The 16,316-nt window shown below is 30.8% G+C and overlaps 1 protein-coding gene across 3 annotated transcripts in view; it reads right to left on the bottom strand.

The window, feature by feature from the left end:
- Positions 1–404: 404 nt before the first annotated feature.
- The window catches only part of LOC111623481 (probable maltase-glucoamylase 2), a 37,960-nt gene continuing 22,048 nt past the window's right edge, over positions 405–16,316 (bottom strand). For 2 of the 3 annotated variants that reach the window (XM_023366067.1, XM_023366068.1), the window contains exons 2-21: positions 13,325–13,833; positions 12,595–12,761; positions 12,355–12,523; positions 12,190–12,283; positions 12,009–12,121; positions 11,822–11,938; positions 11,536–11,736; positions 11,360–11,470; positions 11,209–11,293; positions 11,009–11,138; positions 10,763–10,934; positions 10,577–10,693; positions 2,915–3,054; positions 1,584–1,668; positions 1,463–1,519; positions 1,261–1,397; positions 1,104–1,192; positions 998–1,047; positions 753–926; positions 405–688 (exon numbers count right to left, since the gene is read on the bottom strand). In XM_023366067.1, coding sequence (XP_023221835.1) covers positions 623–688; positions 753–926; positions 998–1,047; positions 1,104–1,192; positions 1,261–1,397; positions 1,463–1,519; positions 1,584–1,668; positions 2,915–3,054; positions 10,577–10,693; positions 10,763–10,934; positions 11,009–11,138; positions 11,209–11,293; positions 11,360–11,470; positions 11,536–11,736; positions 11,822–11,938; positions 12,009–12,121; positions 12,190–12,283; positions 12,355–12,523; positions 12,595–12,761; positions 13,325–13,792 — 2,742 coding nt within the window. In that variant the 5' untranslated portion in view covers positions 13,793–13,833 and the 3' untranslated portion in view covers positions 405–622. Of the gene's footprint in view, positions 689–752; positions 927–997; positions 1,048–1,103; positions 1,193–1,260; positions 1,398–1,462; positions 1,520–1,583; positions 1,669–2,914; positions 3,055–10,576; positions 10,694–10,762; positions 10,935–11,008; positions 11,139–11,208; positions 11,294–11,359; positions 11,471–11,535; positions 11,737–11,821; positions 11,939–12,008; positions 12,122–12,189; positions 12,284–12,354; positions 12,524–12,594; positions 12,762–13,324; positions 13,834–13,907; positions 13,940–16,316 lie in introns of those variants that run through there. The other variant, XM_023366069.1, reaches the window with a different exon arrangement.

Raw genomic sequence — 16,316 nt, 5'->3', positions numbered from 1 at the left:
AACACCTGCATAAAAAAAAAATTTAAAAAGCCCACCAGTGGCCGAGCGGTCTTCGTACCCTAAACACTGGGAGTTCGGTCGTGTGTTCGCGCCGCGATCGGACAGGCTGGCTGCTTGGAGTTTTCCGGGTTTTCTCCTTGCCAATAACGACTAAATAGGAGGCCAGTTCCCCATAAAAGTCCTCCCGGAAGGCATTAGTTTCCCTCGCGTAACATCGCGTCCCAGAGAAGGCAACGGGAAACCACTCTGGGTTACTAACTTTCCCTAGTATACACCTTGGCGCGTTACTAACTACTTACTAACCTACGCCAGGTGTCGCCGACGTCAGGAATCTGATATGACTTGATTTTATAGACTTAATAAAATCAAGTCTATAAATAAAAACCTCAATTTAACTATTGATGATGATGATAAGGAAAATAAGTTACTTTATTATGAATTGAAAGTTCATAAATTGTCAATTCATAAGAATTACTGATATTTAAATATTTTAATTATTTTGTCTATGAAAATATTTTATTTCTTAATAGCTTTAAAAGTAAATAAAAATCTGTTAATCACAATTTGGAAATTTACATTCTATTGTGAATAAACGAGAATTTGCATATTCTTGGCATAGTTACTAGAGGAACCATTCGATTACAGTTTTGCCAGTCAGAGGGATCAGAATCTGCTGCAGTTGTAAAAACTACAAAACAAACATTGTCATTATTCAATAATAATAAATTTCAAATAAAATAATCTTAGTTTACCTGATATTCTTCATCCCATTTATACTGTTCTTTTGCCAAAATATAATTATCATCAATGGTAATTTTCAAAGGTTTAGTTTTTAAACCCATCAAACGAACATACTGTATATGCAATTCTCTAAAACTAGAACGGAAAGCATTTTTCCCTAATTCTTCTTTAACTGTTAAAGTATTCTGCAAACACAATAATATTTACTAATTATTATTATTATTATTAAACAAATTAAAATAATTAATATACTAACCTGTGATACACTAAATTTGACTTTGATATATTCTCCAGCAGATATAGAATCTGAAACCATAAAATTTTATTATGGAAAATTTTAACTTGAAATAAAAAAAAGGTACCTTTCAATTCTCCATCATCCCAAAAGAGTTCTCCCACAGCTTGATTTGAAGCATTCAGAGCAATAACTAGACCCATAGGATTCTTGCGGCTATAAAATTATACCTTAACTGATACTTGTTAAAGTTATATTTATTATATTTTATTCAAATGAACTACCTAATGGAAGTTGTATTAGCTGCCTGTTGAGTAGGAATAATTTGACCACCTAAAACATGTAAGTTGACAGGGCGGCTAATTCTGTCCAAAGGGGCCTGTAGGGTGATCCATTCTCCAACTGATTCAAAACCCTTTCCCTATAAATAGGGATACTTTGATATATTTGCATAAAACTACAACTATTTATATTAGTTGTACTCACATTATAATAGTCGTACCATAAACTTTTTGGAAAATAAGCATTAACAGTAATAGAACCCTGTAAAAATAAACATCTGATAAACTCAATCTTAAATCTCCTTTTATTGAAAAACATTTTTTACCTTTTCTACAACTGGAGAAATCATGAGAGAGTCTCCCCACAAAAATTGTTGATCAATGTCATAGGTAACGGAATCTTGGGGAAATCTTCGTTGAATAAAAAACTTTTTAAATAAATGAGACATACACATATCAAGATAAATGAACTGGAAATTTTATTTAACGGGAGTTGTCAAGAGTATTCATGATCATTTTGATTATGCAAATATTCACGTTGGATCCCTCCTCTCTTAGCATTCGATTAAAAACAATAGCGTTTGCAATGGTGTCATTGCAGGAAATCGTATTTAGTTGGAAATTCAAGGGATGAAATAATCGCGAGTTCGAATTAGCGAGGATTTTCCTGTATATGCAGTGGCGAATAAAAGGGGAGGGCTACAGGGGTTCAAGCCTTCCCATTGACAAAAAATTAAAATTTATTTGTTCGAACTTCAAAATGTTTTTAAAAACATTTTATGATGGTAAATATCAACATGGTTTATCAGACCATCCATAATACAATTGCTTTGCAAATGCTAATAAAAATTACTTTTATTGAAATATTTTTGAGTTAGTCCCCGCTTTGGGTACTTCTGTATCCATCATTATACATCTATATCCATCATTATATTCAGTATATGGAGGTAGTTCTAATGTCTCTGACATAACAGATGACGAAATATGGTTATACCAGAAACAAAACGATAGAAGTCTCTGAGAAAATGTAACCAAGAGAGTGATGGTAACCTTTTACTGCAGATCCGGACGTTTGTGCATTATACCGTTAGAAATAGTTAATGCATATTGGTAAAAAACGCTCAAGTATCGAATTACAAAGAATGGCATCAGGATAACGCTTGCACGCTCTTAAAACTACTAACATTACCTTAGTCTTAGTGAAAGAATTCAAACCCCGTCTTCCTTACTCTCCCAACTTAGAACTTTGCGATTTTTTTTCCTTCTTCAGACGAAGATTTAACTACTTTTATTGATAGAAATCAGACTGTACCTTATAAATAATGGAGTTTGTGCTTCCAGAAATGGGTTTGGGTGTATAAAAATACGTGGAAACTGGCGGAGAATATTTTGAAATGTTAAGATAAAAATTATGAAACCTTTACTATGAAAACAAAATTAAATATAAATTATACTATTAAACAAATGATACTTTAAATTATATAGTATCATTTGTTTAGAAAAACATTATTTATTTATTTTTTGGCATGGTGTCTGATTCTATTGAATTTTTAATAGGAAGTTTATTATTAATATACAATATGTGAAATAAATTAAGAAATCAGTTATAAAGAGGGAAGGAAAGTTTAAAATGTAACATAAAATATGAGAAACTCACTGATGAAAAAGAGGTCTAGCAACGGTCGAACCATGGACATTAGCTAAATGGAATAACGTATAAAGATAGGGTAAAAGTTCATATCTTCTTCGAAGTGACTGTCTGGTGACGTACTCCATGTCCACTCTTGAACTGCATAACTACATTCAGAAAAAACCAATAGTTTAGAAGTTATAAATGCGATTTGATATTGCATATTCAATTTGAATTTGATTGAATTGCATGTAAAATAGTTTTCAATTTGAATTAGATAAAAATTTCGTAAAATATCTGATTTAATCCAACAATTATTTCTTTTTGAGAACAATAAAAAAAGAAAATTATAGCAACTTTTTAATGCCGAATTAAAATTAACTTTCCATTTGAACTATTACACGGGTTGGATTTTTTCGTGGGAGATCAGTCCCGAAGATGTTGGGCCCCGTCCCTCGCCATCTGGTCGCTCTCGTTGTGGGTCTAGCCGAACCTACGATGATCTTGGAAAAAAGGCCCTTTTAGGATCCACAGGACGGAAAGAATTTAAAAAACAGAAAATAGCAAGGAAAAAATATCAATGATCTTTGTTTTAGAAAGAAATATTCTATTTTCTACAAACTCTACAGAAAAATTCCTTGATATTTAATTCTCGCACTTTCAATGTATTCATTTTTTGGATCTTTTGTCGATTTAAATGAAAAACATCTTTGGATTTTTTTCATTTGTGGACGATTTTTTTAGAATTTTAAAATGATCTTTGAAATTTTAAACAAGGTTTTCATCTCTACCTTCCTTTCTTTGGTCTGTAGGAACTGACTAAGAGGGTTTTTTTCCTATACCTATCGTGGGTTAGGCCAGGCCCACAATGTGATGGCCGATTGTAGGAGAATGGGCGCGATGTAGCCAAGATTTGCCGTCCATGAAATATTTCAGGTTGCCCTCCGGATTCAATCCCCGGTCCTCCAGAGCGGTAGGCGTCTAGGGCGATTAAGGTGTCATCCTATCCCTCTGGGAGATCCGGAATGAAATCCGGGCGAATAGCCCCTGAAATTTTTTTGTGGGCGATAAATCCCGACTTTGTCGGGCCCAACTTTAATGCCCATTATCCAGCCGTATTTGTGAGCCTAGTCAAACTCACAACAAGTAAGAGAAAAAGGTTCTCTTATTGCCCACGGGGCAAATAAAGATAAAAATGAAAAAACCAACAAAAAAATAATAAAATTAGGGGCATCAAACAATACAAATCCCAAATATCTAGCAATAATCTTTTGATATAGCGCAACGCTTGCTTGGGATCTCGAGTGTTCCCAACAGAAATGATTACATATTAAGTTCTCGTACGAGGAGATTGAAATTGTCATTCAGGAACTTCAAATGTGCTTTTTTTTTTAAACTCTTTCCGCCCTGTGGGCACTAAGAGGGCCTCTTTTTGCAAGCCCATTATGGGTTCGGCCAGGCCCACAATGGGGCTGCCGGGTAGTGAGGGACGGGGACCGACATATCCGAACGGACCACCCCCCGAAAAATTCCTGGGGATTTTTCGATCCGTTCGGATTCGAGCCCGTGTCCCCCAGAGCGGTGGGCTGCCGCCTTGACCGCTCGGCCATCTGGCCGCCTTCAAAATTCAAATGTGCTAATTCGCTTCTGGTTACATAATTATGTAGTTAATAAAATGAATTATTTATTGATGTATCAATATACATCAATAAATGTTTTAACAGAATTAAATGATTTTCTTGTTGACTAACAATTAAAAGCAAGTGTGTATATAGGCTATATATTATATAATTGTATTAATTAGTATATTAATTTGCATTTTTAACAGTTTAACCTACAGTACAAAAGAAATTTTAAAAAATACCTATCTATAATATTTTTTAAAATGTTATTTAAATGCCTATCCCATCATGAATATGGAGGCTAGACTAAACCCTAAGCCAAGAGCCAAAAAATGGCCTATTTTACCTAAGGGACTAAAATTTTTAATTACGCCATTGAATATATAAATTTCTATTATAGATAAAAGATCTAAATTAAATAAACTTTATAAATATACTAGCTGTTACCCGCGGCTTTGCCCGTGAGGATTTTGCAAGCAAACCCCATTTATAGTCAGTATTTCAACAACTATAGTAATTGTTATATAACACCTACCGCTGAGAATGATGAGAATTGCCGAGAATCAAACGAACTGTTTTCAATTTGATCAATTTTCTGGAACGTTTACAATCGTTCTATAATCGAACCAATATGCGATAACAAATTCGAATTTAAAACGGTTCGAACATTTTTAAAATCAAATAGATAAAAATACTGTATTTACAACAATGGCTGAAATGTTATCAATTTAATACACCTAAGTACTCAATGAAGACTAAACATAGTTGAAAACAAAAAATCGCATCTAAAATAGTACAGTACGAGTAGAAGCCGTTCTTCCGGTTAAGCCTTAATTCTCTCCCTCTCCTCCCGCGGGAGAATTTCGAAAAATCCCTTCTTAATGTGCATTCCCATGGCATACCCTACTAAAACGCAGATTAAAACAAAATATCGCATCTAAAATAGTACAGTAGAAACCGTTCTTCCGGTTAAGCCTTAATCCTCTCCCTTTCCCCCGCGGGGGAATTTCGAAAAATCCCTTCTGATTTCTGAAAAATTCCTTCGCGTTTTCATGACGTACCCTAACTGTGTACCAAATTTCACCTCTTTAGGTTCAGCGGTTTGCTCTGGGCGATGATTAGGGTTTCTCATTTCCCGGGAAATTTGCCTCCAGCGGGATTACGGGAAAAATAATTTATTTTCCCGGGAAATTCCGGGATGAGATAGTAAAATAGAATTTTATATGAATAATAAAGATCATACAGAAATATCATAAATTTGAATAATTTAATTTATTTTCTAGTAAGTAACTAAAGGTGTAGAGCCAATCTCACCCATACGGACACGTTAGGCTCAATTAATTTATGTTCTCCTACATTATAAGATGAAAGTAAAATAAAGCGTTTCATTCGGAGTTTTAATAATTACGAAAAAAAATACCATTTTATTTCTAAAGATAAAATAAAAAATAAACTAAAGTGCGATGAGTGATTTTTACTTTCAGTGAGTGCTCCGCTGTTCAATGGTGCGCAAACACAATACATAGATATTACATGAACTAACAAGTAGAAACTTGTAAAACATAGGTAATAATATGCAACATAAAACCTCAAAATTTTTCTCTTAGGTGAGTCTTCAAGATGCAACTTTTCGTATAATAAATAATAGAAAGAAAACCTGACATGATAAATTATTATTGAAATGCGAGATTTCCCGGGATTTTTCTCGTAGGGAATAAACGGCGAGAATCCCGGGAAAGAAACCCTAGCGATGATGAATCAGTCATTCAGTCAGTCAGTCAGGACAAGTAATTTTATATATTTAGATTATTTTACAGGTCAACAAGAACATTGACAATTTCATATAGTATAAATTCAACCGAAGTTGATCATTAGAAAATAATCACTTATTAATTAATTAATGATACGTTCGTCAATTTATTTGTGAAATGAGGAAAAGAATTTTGGCTTACAATCCACTATTAAAACGTCTTTAAAAATTATAATATCTTACTAAATATTAATATTTGCAACGGAGAACGTGCACACGAATTTGTGATTTAACTCCCCATTTGAAAGAATTAAAAAATAAAATAAAAATAACGAGCAATTATTTATTGACATCGTCACAATGCCGGGCTGCAATCTTTAATTTATTCAATTTAAAATATGTGTTCTTCATGTAGTCTTTTGCCCTTGTACATCATACTTTTCCCGATAATAACAAAAGAGTCGTGCCGTCATCTATGTAACTCCATTCAGGAAAAAATATTTGAATTGAATTCACGTGACTTTCTGTCGAAACCAGAAGTTTGTACATACCGTAGTTAATCTAAGCCTTCAGCTCCTAAGCTTTCCGTATCCGGTCTTGATTTTTATCTATCTGACACCGTTCTTGAGATTAAGGAAGGGCAGATAGACAAACAGAAAGACGGAAGACAGTGGGCATTTATAGTCTATAATTTTTTCAAATTGCAGCCCAATAATACAGAAAACCTATTATAGAACATGTTTAAAAATTAATAAATTATGTTGTAAAAAATAATGTGTTTTTTTAACTCCGACCTTTTAAAACTCATGCTCACGAACCTACTTTATTTGCAACTACACTATATAAAAATAAATAATTAATTGCAATTTAATTTTCTATTTATCATCACTGTATAATCAGTCTATAGATGTAATCATATATAAAAGTACAACGTTTCTGTGGTGCAATTTATTTACTTAATACAATTTTACTTTAATTTAATTTATGAACACCCTCAAGGGCAGTGAAATAGAAAATAAAGAATATGAAATCGATTACCTGCTCCATTAGAATAAGAACCATCAAGTAATTAATCTAATGGTCTAATTAATCTTAATCTAACTATTAGAGAAACCCGATCAATAACATTGGCCATTGGTTCTGATCTCTAATAATGCCGAGTATTAATTTCGTATGCCATTAATTTTTAATTTAAATTAAGTCATTGTTGCTTGTTCTGGTTAAATCTTGTGAAGAATCTATTTTGATTATTTTTATCAATTATTCATTACAACAGCAATATAATATTTGCTTTAATAAGAATAGTTTTAGTAATTAGGGATATATTGGTGCTATAATTTGTTCGTACGTACGATTAGGCTATGGTCCAACATTCTTTATCGTATTTAGCTTGGTTTTTTTACACAGAAGAATAAATATAATTAATTAATAGAAGAAATCATTTTAATCTTGTAAACCGCATTTAAATTTGGCTATTAGTTTACAGTATATAACAGGGTGGCCAAACTTTGTAACGATAGGAGACTGCGTATCAGAAATACGCGATAGCTGCATCTTCTATTGGAATGGCATTTTATATACTGTATAACCTATATAATGTTCATACAAACATATGTTCGTATAAACTTTAGAATCAGCCCATTTTCGCATATATTTCGAATCACCCTGTATAGCTTCAACAACCTGGCTAAAGTGGCACTACAAATCTCATCAAAAACGATACTAGATAACGTTTCACCTTCTTATAAATGACAAATTCTTCTAGAGAAGCATTTACGATTAAATTATATAAATTTCGTAGCGAGAACCAAATTATTTTGCAACAACACAGAGATTTTGCTCTACTTCCGTAATCAAACCACGAAAATAAAGTTTACTGCCTGCCTTACTTTTTCTAACAAACAGTATATCAATTAATATCATAATAAGTATTTCAGTTTTCTATTATTATATTCCGTTCAAGTACCCTTTAAAGTTTGAGTCACTCGAGGAATTGTTTGTTCAAATAATTAGTTAAAATCGAATAACAATTTCTAATCTCTTTCCTACTAATATTTAATTTGTGTTCCTATGGTAATGTTATAAAAAATGTTATATTTATAAGTATATATATATATATATTTATTTAACCTTTAAGTTTATTGTTTTTTAATGATAACATTTTTAAAGCTGTTCTACATTTACCAGACATTTCATTTTTATAACATCTGTTACACTATTCACTTTCCTCTTAAAATTAAAAAATAAATACAAGTTTGCTTCATAATTTACTACAGTATATAGTAAGTAACTTATACAGTATATATATGCATATATGCCAAGAATAATTTCTAGAAAAACAATAAAATATAATTCTTTATAAATCCAAAATTAGTAACATTATAAATCAATAAATTCTGTTATAAGTAACCTACAGGTCTACTGTATAATTTAAAATAATATTGTGAATGAAATGCATAAAAAATAATAAAATCATTATACAAAACTATTCAGAGAGTGAGTTTATATCATGTTAACACCTGAGAAATTAGAATTTATCATTAATATTTTACAAATTCTTTAGTCTGAGTTTATTATAAGTCAGATTGGAGAATTAGTATTACAATAATCTGGAGTTTAATTATATTATTATTATATATTATAAATAAGTACCTACCCTAACATTAAAATTCAAAGTGATCAATTGAATAACTGATGAAGGCCTAACCAAAACTAATAGAAAGACCAGTTTATAAACCAGAAAATTGTTAAACTGAATACAGTATACAATTAAAATTATGTTTTTATTTAGATATATCTAAAATTAAATAAGAAAAGTGAATCAAGATAAATTAAAAAATGTATTTTATGCACATTTCTTAACCAAAGCATCTTTTTATACAAATTCCTTATTGGTATTTGTATAACAGTAATGATATATTATTTGATAAACTTGACTTTTCTGCAAGATTTGAAATGCTTAATAAATTTGATTTCTCAGGACCTTCATTAGTTTTTTTTCTATTTCTAAAGTTCTAAATTTAGTATATTTATTGAAATTTCAGAAGTCTTAATACTATTTTAAGATATTCAACTTTTGATTTTCTGTTTTCCCCCAGTGTATCAGACAATTTGCATGTTTAATTTCATAACATTAAGCTTTTTCATCACCGAAATGGATTCTCTGCCGACATCAGATATAGATTTTTAGATAATTCAATAAAAAAACATTCATTCATTCACGAATAATGAAATCTATAATTCTCTTCTAACGCTCGCCTTTTATATAGAATGGTTTATTTTAAAAATCAAACACAAAATATTTTAACAAAGTCCTATATTCAACGTTTTAGAATAAACTAAGAAAGAACGCCCACGAATTTAGAATTTTACGATAAAAATGTGGAAAATCGCAAGCATATTTGCTTATCCTTATTCTGTTATTTTCATAATAGCGGAATAAGGATATAATAAATCCAAATTCGTAAATTACGTACTAATGATCTAAATTAATTAAACTTAAAAATTCTGGTAAACTTCAGTTAATTTTTAGAATGATCGATAGCGAAATCTATCAGATAAATCAAATAACCCTGTATTTTTGAATACGAGAATATGTAAAAATAGAAAAAATAAATAAAAACTTTGATACTTTCAGTCAACGAAGTCTGATCGAATAATTCGATTTTCAGTAAAGATCGAGCGAAATGTCGATATTTTCCATCTTAGAAAATGCAATAATTTCCTTATTGATTCGAAAATATCTTGAATAATTAAGAATCGTTCGACATTTTCTCAGTTTAGCTATTATATACAAAAAAAATTGATGCAATTATTAAAATTAATTAATATAAAAACTAATTAACGATATTTGAATACGTTCGTACCACATTTAACTAGATTGTTTAATTTTATTATGTGATAGTAAATAAAAATAATCCCTTGTAATACCATAAAGTCGTCAAATATTGTTCAATACTTAAAAAAATAACGTCTCTCTCTTTTTTCATCGATTTATCCATTATCGTAACATAGTTTTTACCATATTTGTATAAGGCATAACGCAATTCGATCGGAATTCTTGAAGCAGAAGATGGCTCGACGGATATCAAGTCAGACAAACGAGACAGACCAACAGAAATAGACTAGTTTAAGACTGCAGAACGATCTATTTTTTGGTATGTGAATTACTTTATTCGCATATCGAATAAAACAATACAGTCATATAGTTGATAAGCTTTTATTTATCGAGTCAAGCTATAGCCTATTTAAGATAAACTCTTTATATATACATTTAAAATATTGAACTTATAATAATCTGAAATGGTATATGCTTACTTGATCGTCGTCAGAAACATGACTAAATATTAACGGGTAGAAAGCTCCTAGCTGAATGTTCCTAATGCACAACTCTTCTTCGTAATTTCTATCGCAAGAACACAAAGGGAAACCTACCTAAAATTCGATTATTATTTAAATTTTAGTTATAAAATAGCTTTTTATCATCACTAAAAGATACTTTACATAAGGTATTCCGAACAAACTGAATTGTAAAATAAGAGGAATGATGTTCTTCATGTCCTCCCATTGATTAAATGGATGTTTTATCTGATGTCCCGAATATTTTCCGGAACCGGCGAAAGTAGACTGACTGATTATCAGATTCCTCTTGTTTTTAGATAGGGCTTTCAAAGCACTGGAAAATAATTCCGGAGATAAATTTATGTAGCAGTAAGCTCAGAAACGTTTACATGTAATAAAATAACTTGCTTGTAAGTAGAAATTATGCTGAGATGACCATATAAATTATGCATATAATAATGGTAATGCATTGTTTGTTTCCAATGTTGCACAGAATCCATGCATAAGGTACCTTCGTATAGATGTTTTCTGTCGATTTCTACGATCGAAAAGGATTTATTATTGTTTACTTAGAGCTTAGAAAGCTAACTGACACCTCATTAGCTTACTTGGTAAATATGGAGGTTCATTCAGTGAATCTGGATAGCAATGCTCTTCGGAATCATTCGCTAAATTAACTGGAATATTATTTTCCTACAAAAGAAGTTGATCCTTCGATTAGTATTTAATTGATAACATTATATAAAATTATATACTGACCAACCAAATTCCATCAAATGGGATGACGGAAAGCTTACGAATTCTATCTTGCCACCAATATTCTGTGGCTGATTTACCAAAATCTGGAAAGACAACGTTGCCATATCTTCCCTGAAATTATAAACTGATTGACTAAAATCAACAAATTGTTATTAAATGTTTATTAATTGTGATACCTTAGCTATAAATGGATATCCCCAAGTATCGTTAATGAATATTCCTTTTTCTAGTCCATTACGATAAAAATATTTCTGTTGCTGTAGTTCTGTGTATATTTCCGGTGAAACTACTACAAGTAATTTTAAACCAAGCTTCTGAATCTGATCCATAATTAATGATAGATCGTCAATATGGTTCGCTTCCAGATGTAAAACATCCTTCAGAAGAAAGAAAAAAGCAAAAAGTCAAATAAAATTTCAAAAATTCTTTCGAATTATTAGCATTTTAGCATTCAAAACATACGTGCGAAACATCCTTCGACCTCATTCTGTGTAATTTTTTCAATATCTGGCCATTTTGTTGAAATCCTAAGTGGAAGCCAAGTGCCCAATAGGGTGGCATCGTGGGTCTACCTAAAGCCTAAATGAAGCTACGTAAAACTTTATTGAGCTTGTTCTTTAAAACATGTAAATAATCAAAACAAAATTACTTGTGTGTATTGTTGTACGACTTCCTCCGGAGTAGGTCCCAGAAAGAAATAAAAATCTAAAACGCCTCCAATAGCACGAAAGGTCACAGCCGGCGTCGGCAATACTGACACTTCTAAATATTAATTTTGTGACTATTAAATATAATTAATTTAAAAAAAAGTATTTGTGAAGGTCACTCACCTAATGCATTACTGTTAAACAGTAAAACACCGTGCGCTTTTCCGTCCTGTTCTACACACATGTAGCTAGGATTCACGCTCGCCATGTTGTAAATCTAATAATTAATATACGCAGTACTTAAAATGAAATTAAAATATATATCGAAGCTCGAAAAGTTGGCATTACTTGATCCTGATTGTAGCTGGAAAATAGAGTCCAATTTTTCCATTTCATATCGTGTTTATAATGCGAATGGAAGTGCTCTCCTAATCCGTACAGGTTCTCCGAAGGTAGCTTCAATGTGATTTGTAGGAATTGATCCGAGAAGACAAAACCGTGACCAGACATCCGAAAACTAAAAGCAGAAACAAATTTTGATTGTAAATAAAATCGTTTAAAAAATAATAACTAGATATTTACACTTACATGGTGTTATCTGTACCCGCTCTATGTACCTCGAGGGAAAAAGGACCATCAGAAGAATCGTAAGAGATCCCGTATAAAGGATTCTTTTCCTTAATAGGATTAAATGAAGGCTCTACTGGTATTTTAGGTGTTGGAACCTCGTATCTTTCATTTTCCGAGTCAAAAAACTGCAAAAAAATTATTTTTATCTGTAAATTAAATGCGATGTATATAAAAATGAGTTTAAGCATTAATCTGTCTCCAAGTAATCCAAAAATACTTCAAAATTCTGTTCGTTTTATCCGTAATTATCACTTTTTAAAATAAATTTAAAATATTAATAATTGATAAATAAATAACTTATGATCAAAGGTTTTTTGTTTTAATTGACATGGCAATAATTGATTTAAATTAGCGAATCGAATATTTAATATTTCTTACACATGAATTGATATAAACGAGAAAGACAAAGAAAAAAAATCCATTCACTGTTGCTTAGTTGGGCATCAAATCGATTAAAGCAGCGATTCATTAAATTTAACCGGATGTATTAAACTCGATTTCATTTATTTCAAATGCTGTATTTAATAACTATAAGTGTGTGTCAATAAATAACTAGCCGGGGCATAACTAGGTTATTTATTGATCTACCCTTATAATAAGTAGCATAACTTTTTTTTTAACAAAAGAAAACAAAATTAAACTTAACATTTTGAAATTTATTATAAAAATAACATTATAAAACAAGTACCTTAACTCTTAAACGAGTAGAAGTCTGCATTTCCACTCTAACCTTAACGTGATGAATATCTTCTCCATATCTAGAAGGTGAAGGCAAACGCGTCAGAAGGATTTCAATACCCTGCTGAAAGCTCTTCTGCTCGATCATTCTGTATCCATGATTTTTAGAATAAAAACATTTGATGGGTGTTTTTGTCGAATTGTCCCAGCAACATCCTCTAGCCGAGCACATTTCCTCTAGAACCTCTCCGTCTTCCGGATAACAATCGAATCTTTCTCCCTCCGGAAGAGAGCAAATGGGATGCCACGATTGCGGTTGAGAAAAAAGTCCAGCTTCCCGCTCCAGAATGGCACCTTCGTCTCTAAGAATTAAGTAATAGAGGGATAACATAAAAATGCAAACCAGGGAGAACACCACCGACGTCAAAGCCAAACATCTGAGATTGGTGGAAGATATACAGCAACTTTGGGATGTCATTCTCTCACCACTGCATGATTACTTTTTCATTCGGAATTAAACTGAAAATACACATATACAGTTGATCGTTACAAGCTAAATAATGTCTTAATCGGAAAATCATAAATTTAATAACTTATTCTTCGTCATAAATTATAATATTTCTAATCAATCGGAATGATTTTCAAAAATGTTATTTTACAAACTCTCTTGAAAATTTGTCTCACAGATGATACAGGGTATATTTTAGGGGCAGATTCTAGGGTCAAATTAAGCTTAAAATCTTCTATAAACTTTTTTCTTTTAAATCCACTTCGTTTTCCAGATTTGGCTTGCAAAAACTCACATCAATTTTAAAACATTCCGCCAAAAGGATAATGCTGTTTGTTTTCTACTTGTGTGTTATCATTATGTATAAAACGAAGCTTTCTATTTTAAAGATGAAAATTGTCGCTGGTTCGCCGTATGAAATTATGCATCCGCATCCTCAAAAGACATTTGAGAAGTTCTTGTTTCTCTGTTTTAATTTTGGAAAAAAATGGATTATCATCAAAGTAAATTTACATTGAAAAATATTTGCTTTCCAACTTTTACTGTAATGTGGATGAATACTGAAAAATCTTACATTTATTATAGTAAGATCCACTAAAAAAAATTTACTTACTTCAATCCGTTGACAAAAGCATAAAATAAAAAACAAAATTAATTTTAAAAGTTAGAAACTCCAGTGTTAGTACTTTGGAAGAGAATTTAAAAAGTGTTTTTTGCATGCCAAATCACCAAGACGAAGCTGATCTTTGAATAACGTTTACAGAGGAATTTAAGCATATTTTTGACCCCAGACTCTATCCCTAAAAATTGGCACGGAGTTTTCTTACACCCAGTTTATTCATCTGTGAGATATATTTTACTCTTCTACGGGCACTAAGAGTGCCATTTTCCATAGTGGATTCTGCCAGGCCTATAATGGCAGTTGGTAAAATCACGTTTAATATTTTATTTTTTCATATTTTTCTTAGTCTATATCAATTAAACAAATATACCTGTGTGATAACACCGGTATGTTTGTCTAATTGATATAGACTCAAGTATGTTTGTCTAATTGATATAGACTAAGAAAAATAAAAACAGCATTAACGGCTAAAAGCAATAGAATATTAATTCACGTTTAATATATTTTTGAAACCAGATAAATGAACAGAAAAATATAGAAATTAATATAAAATTTTTGCAAGTTTTCTGCAAATTTATAATGATTTAATTTCAATTTTTACTTTCACGGCTCTGTTATACATAACAGAAGGAAAGTATAGCGATTAATCAAAAAATGACCCCAAGATTTTTACATTTTTGGACTCAGGACACCTTGAAACGTCGAGAAATGCAAAAAATTCGGTTATTTTCCTGTATGTATGGATGTTAGTGTGTGGGGGGCACAATTTTGCTCATATATTTTAAAGCTTAATAACCACTCTGTTTTTTTTGTCAAAAATTTCTGAAATTTTGCAGGGAGGTTTGTGTATTAGGGGAATTGATGCTATTTAATTTCGGTAGTTAAAGGTCGACGGGATGATGAGATAGAGGAGGGTCTTGTCACATCTAGAGTAGGGTCGGATTTAATGTTTAATGACGATTTTACTCGTTATTAGCATTTACAATTTTTTTTAAATATATAAAACTCATCTCTACCCTCAAAATTAAGATTTTGTCATTATATAATAATTAATAATAACTTACTAGTACAAAAATTTCAAGAAGTAAATTAAATCGATATTTTGATTTCAAATGAAGATACAATAAAAAAAAATCTTAAATTTTAGTCAAGATTACATTCAATCCATTAAATATTTAGACTTTTTACTTTATTAATACTTTTATAAAGTTACAAGATTGATCGATCTCTTCGGCAATCACATCGGTCAAAAATCAATAACCCGGTGACGAGAAATTTCTATCTTATATAATAAAAATATATTTAAGCTTACAAAAGAGAAACTTTAATCGATAATTATAATATCATTGATCGATATCGATGATTTGATCATCCTCAATTTTAAATTGATCATCATTTAAGACCACGCTGATAATCTCTCAAATTCGATATTAATTTTTTATTAAGGTTTTAAGTTTATTAAAATGTGTTGATCCAAATAAAAATGCTTATTGGCATCGGTCGTAAATCGTCTAATTTTACAAAAAATAAGAATTTTAAATCGGCTTAAATACTCGTTAATACCTGAATGCGTAGAATAACTCGAATGTGGTTAATCAATTAGCAATGTCTTGATCGATAAATCGATTTTTAATCAAAGTATACAGTTTATATATGATGCCATTTTTCGCTAATATCTCAATTTAAATTTAAAAAAAAAAACTAAATTATTAATTAATATCTTGGTTAAAAGAAGGCATTTCTGTGCTTTTTCTTTTAAATTGCTCTGAAGACTTTTTGTGAAAAATTAATTATATCGATTTTTTAAATTCTTGAATTATAGATTATAATTTCTAAATAATAAAACGCTAATTTATTATTGATAAAAATTTA

The sequence above is a fragment of the Centruroides sculpturatus genome, unplaced genomic scaffold (genome assembly GCF_000671375.1).
Source record: "Centruroides sculpturatus isolate CEXI.00-Female unplaced genomic scaffold, Cexi_2.0 scaffold115, whole genome shotgun sequence".
NCBI lineage: Eukaryota > Metazoa > Arthropoda > Arachnida > Scorpiones > Buthidae > Centruroides > Centruroides sculpturatus.
This window is presented reverse-complemented; position numbering and strand designations above follow the sequence as displayed.